At 34.3% G+C, this 11,204-nt stretch overlaps 1 protein-coding gene and 1 non-coding gene across 2 annotated transcripts; both read right to left on the bottom strand.

Annotated features, from left to right (window-relative positions):
- Positions 1–393: 393 nt before the first annotated feature.
- Positions 394–465, bottom strand: Trnap-ugg. The gene has a single exon. It is a non-coding gene; the product is annotated as a tRNA-Pro (tRNA).
- A 2,901-nt stretch (positions 466–3,366) lies between these two features.
- Positions 3,367–4,928, bottom strand: LOC116346192 (cell wall protein IFF6-like). The gene is made up of 2 exons (XM_031776130.1): positions 4,081–4,928; positions 3,367–4,009 (listed from the first exon to the last, which is right to left on the bottom strand). The coding sequence occupies exon 1, from the start codon at positions 4,893–4,895 to the stop codon at positions 4,119–4,121; it is 777 nt and encodes a 258-aa protein (XP_031631990.1). The 5' UTR covers positions 4,896–4,928; the 3' UTR covers positions 3,367–4,009; positions 4,081–4,118.
- Between the last annotated feature and the right edge of the window lie 6,276 nt (positions 4,929–11,204).

Here is an 11,204-nt window from a genome sequence, read left to right as displayed (position 1 = left end):
TAAAGGTAAAACAGAAGTATCGTTGAAAAAAAGTGTCTGAAAAATGTCCAAATGAGTCGATATTGAACATAAAAATTACAACTCTTGGAATCTAGTTTAACATTAAAATTGTTCAACATTGGAGTGTCCTCATTTATAATTTCGAAAAGGCGATCAAATTTTGTATGTTAAGTTTTCGTAACAACTATCATGCCTTAACTGAAGCGACTTGTGAAAGCAAAGGAAAAAAAATCGGGCTCAACTGGAATTTTTCCATACCAAATTACCGCAGTATAAATTAAATCGATCCCATTTTTTTTTCAAAGAAAAAAATTAATGAATGACCATAATTTTATGTCTCTCTTTCTTCTAAATATAAAATAAAAGAAAATTGGTAATAAAAAAAAGATTTTCGGGCTCAACTGGGAATTGAACCCAGGGCCTCTCGCACCCAAAGCGAGAATCATACCACTAGACCATTGAGCCGCTTGAAAAGATATCGTTTCGATCTGCTCAAAACGAACATCATCATCGCAAACATTTACATAATTGTGCTGACCGACAAAACAAGTTTGAATTTGTGAAAGGTGCTTAGAAATGTGTAAACGACTCATAAACATTATGAATTGACATTCAACTGCATTTTGTTTTATTTTTTATTAATACATTTTCCTATAATAATGGTATTAATGTCCCATTTGATTTGTCCACACTTGAATCACCGTATAGGTCCTGATTTTTTTACATTATACCAAATAATGAAATCAACACAAGTGCAAATGGCATAGAGAAGTGCCATACTGGAATGTAGGTAATATCGAAATTCGACAGAGTCATACAACAGGCTTTTTCCTCCTCTCATACCTCTTAGTTCACCGCATTTATTTTCTTGGTCGATTTTTTGCTCGACTTTCTCATCGGACGTTGTGTCATTCGGTTGCTGGTTTTCGATTGGTGTTTTTTTTTTCAGACTTTTTGGATATGAACCGATTATTGCGGCGAAAATAAACATAATTATGGCGATCACAATGAAACCAAGCCACCATGCACCAGACAATATATTGAACTAATTGGTCAGTTGAGCTGAAAGTACGTTAGCTAGCTAAATGAACTAAAACAATAGAAGTTATTGTTATAATGAACAATCATTTCTATTAAAACAAGAAAAGTGATTCATTATTAAAACAATAACGTCTATTGTTTTCGCCCATTTAGCTGGCTAACGTACTGTCAGCTCAACTGACCAGTTAATTCAATATATTGTCTGCCATGCACCCATCCAACGATGATCGTCTTTTTAAATTAACGGTGTTAACGTCGGTGCAATATAAACACTCAATATTAAATAAGCAAAACCAAATGCAAATATTTGACCCAGATATTGCAATGCAATTGTATATGAAAATATTAATGAAGTTTTTTGTTACGTTGTATTATCATCAATGTATGTTCTTCCGACCGAACTGTACAGCGTGTGTCCGATTCCAAACAAAAATTGGGACACAAATAATAAATCCAACGGAACATAGGTAAAGTCGTCATCGTAATCGACAACGGACAGAGAAACCGAACTTTGACAAATTTTATTATCAGCTTTTGACTTATTTGGAGATGAAATCAGCTGAGAGAAAGTTGCAATACATTTATAACATTTGTTCCGACAAACAAATTCAACGGTGTCTTGTTTACCTCATGTATTCTTTTGTGAACTGGAGTGCTTCGTCGCCAGCACCATAAATAAAATGCGGCACCATAAATAACCAGTATTAAGCATGACACCCCATGATATCCACCGTGGACCATTCTAATTACCACCAAATACGTCAAAATCAATGTTACCGTTGTTTGACTTCGTATCCGGAAGCGTTTTTCAAGTGTAGTCAATATAGTAGCAAAGTATATGCTACAGGCCGATAGAATTGTATCAACCACCGCATAAACTACGACAAAACTAACGTAGCTGGTAAACCATCCATTTTTAAACATTTTTCCACAGATTTTTTTTTTGATAACTTAATTTAATTCAAAATTCAATAAAAACCAGCCGGTGTATATTTGTATGAGATTGGAGACTTTTTTTTGCGAATCTCGCTAATGAGCACCATCTGATTTTAGTGTGAATTAGATGCAAAAACTGAATTTAATTCTGTAGCATTGAAATGAAAAAGTGAAAAAACAACAACAATAGCACGGCCACACAGAGCTGTACATCTATGCGTGCTGATGCATACATACACATATACGCTTTCTTCATTCTTTCATTCCATTGCTATACGTATCTCACTGGTCAACAGATCTATGTAGCCATGTTACTGTTGTTGTTTTTTTTCTCTTTTTCGATTCAATTCATTGTAACTAAATTGAGTTCAACTATGGAATACAAGATGGCACAGATGAAGGGAATTCGCATTTTGTCTCTTCATAGGCTTAGCCGGTTGATTCACACACATTAAAATTGTTGACAATGTATTTGGTAATCACATTGAGTTTTGTGTCGACGATTTTTATTGCGCAACAAAATATAAGTGCGAGTTGTGTGTGAATAGAATGTCCATTGTAAACATTCATACGTGCAAGGGTGAGCGTGATAGCATGAGATAGATAGATTTGGGTGAAAGAGATAGCAAATTTTTCACAGCAAATGATATAGACCATTCAGTAGTGTTCGTGAAATGAAAAAAATAATAATTTTTTTTTCACTTTTTTGCTCTCCACCGAGTCTCCGAGAAAAATTGACCATTGTTGATTGTACTATTTCTAACTTTAATTTGAATTCACCATTGAAATGCTTAGATATAAAAAAGACAAATGTCAATCCAACGGAAATCATTCGACATTATCCGCAGTTAGAAGAAGCCAATATCCTTTTATACAAATACAGTAATCAATATACTAGTTTTTACGAAATAGCGAGTCATTATATTGATTTTGTAAGATTAAATCCACAGCTGAAATCATTCACTATATATAAATTTCATCTACGCTATCTCGAAAATCTTGTGAGTCTTGTGCCAAACCTCGTTAGTTTTACACTTGAAGAGTGTGAACTTGTATTTCGAGAGAATGATAAAAATATGTTATGTTTGAGTCGATTGCACAAATTGAAACGGTTATATATTTCCAGCTACACTGTGAATATAACTAGTCTCAATAGGTGTTTGGATTCTCTAGTTGAAAATAATGTTCAACTTGAAGATCTAACCATTATTGGTGTTGATCTAGATGAAGCATCAAGTATAACAAAGCTGCAATTTTTTAAAAAAATAAAAATTAATCATCCTTTAAAGGAGAGTACTTTGATCCACTTTGTTAAAAATTTACCGAATCTCGAAGAAATTAAAGAAGGGGAAAACTCGCGAACAAAATTAACTGAGAGCACTCTAAGCGAAATTCTTGCATTTGGAAATAATTTGAAAAGGTTAAAATTTTGGTTGTTGCACATGATTGTCGAATCGGATGATTTCAAATGGATTTTGGCATTGATTAAAGGTCGTGTGAATGTTCAAATAAAATGTAAACAATGTAAAGTTTCGAAAGATCTTTTAGACGCCAATCGCAAATGGTTGGAAATTGAGCCCAAATATTATTCTGATGTTTAAGAAACTTTGAAAATATCGATGTGAATAAAGAAAAGAAATGCTTATCTTGACCAGCTTGATCGCTCAATCCATTTGCTGTATTTGAAACTTGTCCCGATGCTAGATCGGACACACCACTAATTCCGCTCCATTTACAACTCCATTGTCCAGCCCCATTTACAACGCCGCTCGTGGCTTGACCCGAATCGCTAGCTGAGTTTGAAACCTGTCCTATTGCTTGGCCAGCAGCATTTCCGATGGTCTGAACAATTTGGCCAACTTGATTGGCTCCATTCGATGTGAGTGTTTCGAGTGTTGATGCGATGCCACTTGATGACAGTAGACTGGCGAGGCGACTAGTTGGTAGTGTTCCGGTGATAGAAGTAAATTTGCTGAGAATCGATGCATCGAGAATCGATGCATTGAAAGCAGACAAAATCGATGATGGCAAACTTTTCAAAACATCCGACGGAGCAATCGCATTAAAAAGGGTGGTTTAAGTTGGTTTTGAAGCGGAAATTACATTTTGGATTGTTGAAGCAGCCACTTTACCGCTTGGCACTAGTTTCTTGATGAGACCGGCCAAAGCACCACTTCCGCTGCCAATGCTACTACATTTCCACTTTGGCTGGCTAATCCGTTGCCGTCTTGTTTTTGAATATCGCCGATAGTAGACGATGGCAGTTGACCAATTATGAAACTTACGACACTTGAAGCTGGCACCTGGCCTCCATTTGTACCGCTCAATTGTTTGACAATCGAAGATGGATCGACTATTTGATTCAATGCGGACGATGGAAGTTTACTCACCAAACCGTCTAAAGAACCTACGCCTAAGGTTTTAATTTTGTTGAGAACAGTACTCAGAGGTGATGCACCACCCAAACCGGACAGTGCGCTGGTGATTGATAAAGTACTGATCGGTGAATCTGACCCTGAACCACTTGATGGAGAAGATCCGCTGGTCACACTACTACCACTGCTATTGCCACTGCTGCCGCTTGCACCATTTGAAGGTCCATTGCCAAAATTGCCGAGATTTCCGGAAATGCCTGAGGCGGGGACAAAAAGATTGCCGAGTCCACTTCCGCCTTGATTGGGTCCACTTCCAAGATGGCTTCCACTTTCATCAACATTCAATCTGGCTTCTTGGATCTTCTGTATGAGCGAAGGTAGCAAATTGCTGTTATTGATAACAAATTTTGCAATATCGTTAATCGAATTTGCGGTACAGTCACTCATACAACTGTTGCTCGATACAGTTGATAGTGTGGGCGCGCCAGCGACGCCAATAGCAAGTAATAAAGCGAATAGGTATTTCATCGTGCTTATAAACATTTAATTTTCAAAATTAAATTAATTTGTACTTTTGTCCGTAAACTGAACCAAACTGATCAAATTCTTCAACTTGACTGATGCTTCTGCTCAATATTGTCACGATATTTATACGATTTGAGACGATAATCGATTACGTCGTCTGCATATTTAATTGGATGTTACATTTTCGACCATTTGTGGAAATATTTTCGTGTTTTTGGTTCTAATTCGATTGTGTTTGTTTTTTATTCGCATGCAATTTCTTTTATATTGATTTAAAATCACCTACAACAGATCTTTGCAAGAATAAATATTAAGAAGACAAAGAAGAAAAACAGCTTCTATCGATAGAATTTGCATTGGATGCGATTACGTAATTCTGTTTTCGCAACATTCCAAAACAATACACCGATTACAGATTTTAATGAAAATTAGATTGTTAATTTGCAAATCTATTTGTTTTGGATGCGATGGCTTTTGTGCAAATTTCTAATGTTTTTCATCAGTTTTTGAGCAATATCTGTTGACCGGTGTAATTTTTTTTGGTCCGAATGGAGTATCCACATCCATACATTTTTTGATCATTTTTCAACCATTTTGGTGACACGATGGTTTCGTGCTCAGACATGAAATTCAAAATCTGACTTTACGGGATGATTGAGCATTACGAGGAATAGATCTGGTCAAATGTTCAACGACATTGATTGATCGGTGTAAAACTTACACTCTGAAGAGGCACTTATCAGAAAAATGCCTTAAAATGATATTCTTTCAATTTGAACGCTGAAAGAATGTGTAGTGGGGGGGTTTTTTGGCACGAGAAACCCGAATCTGATTAATTTTAAGATGCAATAAATTTTTCACAGACTTTTCATACCAAAATCAACAAAAAATTTCATTTTTGTATGAAAGACATGCCTTTGTGGTACCGTATTGATGTGAAACTTTGAACAGGCTATTTTTTTATTGAAATTTCTTTAAACTTGGTGTGATTATTTATTTTGATAAGAAAATAATATTCACAAGTTTTCACGGTAATTTAAGTTACTGCAACCATACATAGACCATAATTTCAGTTTATTCCCAAAATTTCGGTTCCATGCGGAAAAGTCAGCTTGCGTACGTAAGCCTCTTTATATATGATTCGAACTCATTTTATCTAGGAGACACTACAGAAATTTTCTAGCTTTGCATAAGTTTTCACTTTTTTCATGCAACATGATTAAATAAAGTTTTTAAGGTATTAATTGATGTACAATTGTACATAGAATGAATACTGTTACAATAACGAAAAATTATTAAATGATGGCTGATATTCGACAGCATACATTTTAATTTAAAAATCACCATGTGATTTTGAGTCATGCAAATGTCTAATGCCACTATTTCTGAATATCAAAGGATCTATGAAACCAAAAACTGTTTGCCGTCATACAGCGCATTTCAACAAAAATCGTTGGTCACATATTCACGAATGCTGTGTTTAAAATATAAAAGGCATTTTGACACAGCAAAGAAAAAATTCTACATTTTTCATATTTTCTCGAGTTTTCGGGAAATATTTCCAATCTATGTAATTTTCCAATCTATATTTCCAATCTATGTATCACTTTTCACTAACTCACCGATTAGTGATATTAGATTGATCATTGAACGACGTTGGCCAGAAATACAACAATATACAGACATTCCGAAACATTTCTTCCTAGATATGTTTGACTTGGTCACTTGTAATTGTTATTTTACATATAATAACATAACATACAAGCAAATATTTGGAACACCCATGGGAAGTCCGATCAGCTGTGATGCCACATGTATTTTAATGGATGAGATTCTAACATTAGCAAAAGAAAAGGTGAAGAGTACTTTGGGCTTCGATATTAAAGTCATGAGAAAATACGTCGACGATATTTGTTTGATTGTACCAGTTGATTTAGTTGAACCAATTTTGAATATTTTCAATGGAGTTAATGAACATATACAATTCACCATGGAAATGGAACACAATAATACTTTACCATTTCTCGATATGCTTGTTGAAAGACACCAAGATGGTACAATTACTACACAATGGTATCAAAAACCAATTTCCAGTGGGAGAATTTTGAACTATAGATCATTTCACCCCTTAAAAACAAAGATTAGCACTGCTTATGGAGTAATTGATCGTGTGGTACGCTTAACAAGTAATGCGGGGGTGTACAATGTTAAAAACACCATTGATGATATTCTGTCTAAAAACGATTTTCCGAAAAGTTTAATCAATCGTCTATGTGCGCGTTATAATACAAGAACCCGTAATGATATTTCAAATAATGCACCAATTAATAGTACATCTAACATGGAAACAGCATCGCAAATGATTTTTGCCTCTACCAGTTATATACAAGGAGTGTCTGAACGTATTAGAACAATTATATCAAGATATGTAAACATAAAAATGGCCTTCAATACAACAACAACTGTATCGGCGATTTTTACCAGACTTAAAGACAAAACACCCATCCATAAACACAATGATGTAATATATGCTATTCCATGCAAAAATTGTAATTCAAATTACATTGGTAATACGGGGCAGTTACTGATTGAGAGGGAAAAACAACATGAAAGATCAGAACGCAATAAAGAGATTGGGAAAAGCGCACTAGTCAAACATTCAGTTGAAAATGACCATTCCTTTGATTACAAAAACACAAAAATTTTGACTCATTGCAGTCACAAAGAAAAAAGATATTTAATTGAAGAAATGTACATAAAAACAACTGAAAACTGTGTAAATCTGAGAAGCATTGAATCAAGAAATATTAGTAACATCTATAATAATTTTTTCTATAAATTCAAAAATAGAATCTGAAGCGTGGTCCATATTCATAATATTTTCTTATGTTTTGCACTGTGGACTATGTTTAAAATGACACTTTGACATTTACCATTCAATGAGTTTTCAGATTGGCATTGTTTACATGTTTGATATAACACATTCGGATACAATCGTTTTTGTGAATTGTGGAATTTAAATAATTAAATGTTTGACACGCATTCTGGATATGAACATCTTTGTTCTAAAATATATTGTTTGTAACTTATATTAGAAAATTAAATTGTTTATTTTAGCCCTGATGAAGATTTGAAGAATAAATCGAAACGTTGGCGTTATACATGAAGCACTAAATAGTTTTGCGTATTTATTTAGACTGAAAGGTCCAGTAGAAAACAATTTCAATTATTTTGATCAGTCGGTAGTCGTCAAGTGAGTATGTAATTTTCCATTCCAATTGAAACGACAAGACTATGTGTGAATGTTTTGCAACTATTCATTACTTGATGTATGGAAAATTGGCTTGGTGTCATCACCAATCACATAGTGTATAGAAAAAATATACTTTGAAATTACTATAAAATTTCGGCAAGACCTACTCGAACGGATGAGGGATGTCTTCTTTTAATTAAATCAAAAAAATTGAATTGAAAATCGCAAAACATCATTATTCTGAGTTTGCAATGCATTCAAGATTGATTGACATTAAAGTCTGTATTGCAAACTCAAAATATTGATGTTTAATGTAAATTTCATCTTTTATTGTTGTCTACATTCAGGTGCAAAGCACTTATTGCCTTTGAACGGTTTCATTACGATATATTTTCTATATCAGGGTTTTGCTCGTACTTTAAGTTGGTTTTGAGTAAGTTTGTTGAAGTTTACCGTTCAAAGATTGACGAAAAAAAAGATTGTGTTCTTTGAATTGTTGCAAGGTACATTTGGGTGACTTTTTTCTCAAATTAAATCGAGATATTTCTTAAAAATGTCAATATCTGCGGAACATCCACCAAAACGGCAAAAAATTACAATTGAAGTCGTTATTATCATACCATAATATTGAAAATTTGATTTTTCATCAAAAATCTTCCAAATTTTATGCCTGGACGAGACTACAGTCGATTTGTATTTTGTGTGTGGCGATAGAAAGGACCACATACCAACACATAAATGTGTTTTGCCAAAGGCAAGCAATGTATTCCGGAAAATGTTTTACGACAACTTCGCTGGATTTTGTTGAATATGCTATTGGCAAAAAGGCCACTGTAATTTAGCATATGTGTGAGTGTCACTTGATGCATTGGTAAGTAATGCAAAGATTTAGCATGCAGAAAAATTGTACGATCTTCTTATGGAGTCAAATAAACAAATAAATGAAAATTCTCACATAGTATTATCGTTGTCAATCTGATATGCGACTCCACTTTGTCACAACTCATATAAATGACTTCACCAACATGAATAAGACTAACACAATGACACGACAAAAGTGTAACTAATCGTCTTTGTGAGCGTCAGTGGTCATTAAATGCCTTTGAAAAGTATCTCATGCTGAAACATCAGTCTCGTGTATGCAATTTACACTTTTCATGCATACATTTTACATTTCGAATGCTGTACGATTTGTTATTCTGCATAACGACCACCGAACGGGTGATATCGCATTATAGACAACGAGAATCGAATAAATACGCAGAATTGTGAGAAAAACGTTTGGTTAAACACACCTTTTATTTACTCTACAAACAAAATAGTATCTTAGCCAAAATATACAAACAATCCAATTTTATGTACTACTGTTCAGAATCCATTAGTTTTGAGACTAATTCAAATTCAGCAAAGCTCTATTTACTTTTGTCGCTTGTATTTTTCAAACACAGACATTGATTGCCATTTAAATCAATAAAATATGAAATGAAAATAAATAATGGTTTATTAAACATCTGGCTGATTTGGAGCGAATACCCGATAATATTGAATTAAATGACTTCGAACATTTTGAACATAATTTAACACGCAATTAATTGAATTTATGTTCACGTGAAATTTGAACTTTCTGCGATATTGGCTAATTGATCGCAGGAATATTACGAATTGAATGAAAATTCGCATGTTTTCTTTCTTTCTTTTGGATAAAGACATTTTTTTCAATATTTTTCAGGTTTTGAGCTGTTCTCTGGAAATTATGACCAATTTAATATATTTTTCTGTAAATGTAGCTGTGTCTATATCAACAAATTTGCTTAACACATCGAACCCCAATCACAATGTATTAAAACGTTACTGAAGCTTTAAACATATCTGTTCATAAATTGGATATCTTTTATTTGAAATGGTCTGGTTTGATAATAATTAATTCAGTTGCGAATTCTGTTCTTTATTATTCTTTATTCCGCATGGCGACGATCGTACAGGTGTTGTTTATGTCGCATTATAGTTAAACAAATTCGAATGAATACACGAGAAAGTTGGACAAACATTTGTTTGAACAAATTGTACGTTTGGATTCAAGTGTCGCTTTGATTACACCAAAGAATTATACGAACGAAATTTTGATAATTGTATAATGTCAAATAAAGCGTATACAAACAATTGATTTTTATTTGTCTTCATCAAAATCTGTTCTTGTTATTCTTCGAAATTTTACGCGCCATAGTTTTCAAACTGATGCAGATTCGGGCTGTGTTTATCTTTCGTCGCCAACTTTTTATGTGTATTTTGCATTGACTATGTTTGCTGCATAAATCAATAGAAACAACAGTATTTAATTGTACACCTGGCCTATGTGGGGCGAAAACACGAAAATATTTGATCAAATGTCCTCGGAGTTTTAGTGCGGTTTCTATATACAATGCGCAAATGAACATTGAGTGAAATCGTATAAATAGGGATTAAGCACTGGATGAAGGTATCAGTTAAGTTGAAGAATTTGATTAGTTTGTTTCAATTCGAAAACAAAAGTACAAATTAATTCACTTTGAAAGTAAATTTTATACGAAAAATGAAATACTATTTCGCTTTATTCTTTGTCATCGGTATCGTTGGCTCAGCACCGTCATTAAATATTGGTAGAAGTCAAAGTGGAAGTGGACTCGGTAATAATTTGGGTCCTGTCTCACCAGACATTTTCGGAAATCTTGGCAATGGACCTTCGGTCGGTGTAAGCGGCGGCAGTGGCGGTGGTAGCAGCATAATCGGCGGATCTTCTCCATCAATTGGCTTGGGCTCACCGATCAGTACTTCACCAATTACCAACGTGATGCCTGGTTTGGGTGCATCACCTTTGAGCACTGGCAATAGTTGTTTGAACGACTGCACAAATATTTCGGTCGATGACATTGTCAACTTAATCACGTCGAGAAATATCGACGTATTCTCTCTTTTGGGTAAACTTCAAGCAGCTGGAGTTGGTAGTATCTCGGGCATCATTGGTGAAAATGAAAGCGGCGTCAATGCAGTAATTAACGGACTGTTCCCATCCACTCTCGCAGTCGATGCCTCAGGCT

The sequence above is a fragment of the Contarinia nasturtii genome, unplaced genomic scaffold (assembly GCF_009176525.2).
Source record: "Contarinia nasturtii isolate CC-2019 unplaced genomic scaffold, AAFC_CNas_1.1 Cnas_scaffold_1435, whole genome shotgun sequence".
Taxonomy (NCBI): Eukaryota; Metazoa; Arthropoda; class Insecta; order Diptera; family Cecidomyiidae; genus Contarinia; species Contarinia nasturtii.
The sequence above is the reverse complement of the archived record's forward strand: the minus strand, read 5'-3'. Positions and strand labels throughout refer to the sequence as shown.

Excerpts from the sequence above, each read along its gene's own strand:
- LOC116346192 (XM_031776130.1), bottom strand. The coding sequence starts at position 4,895 with ATGTTTATAAGCACGATGAAATACCTATTCGCTTTATTACTTGCTATT.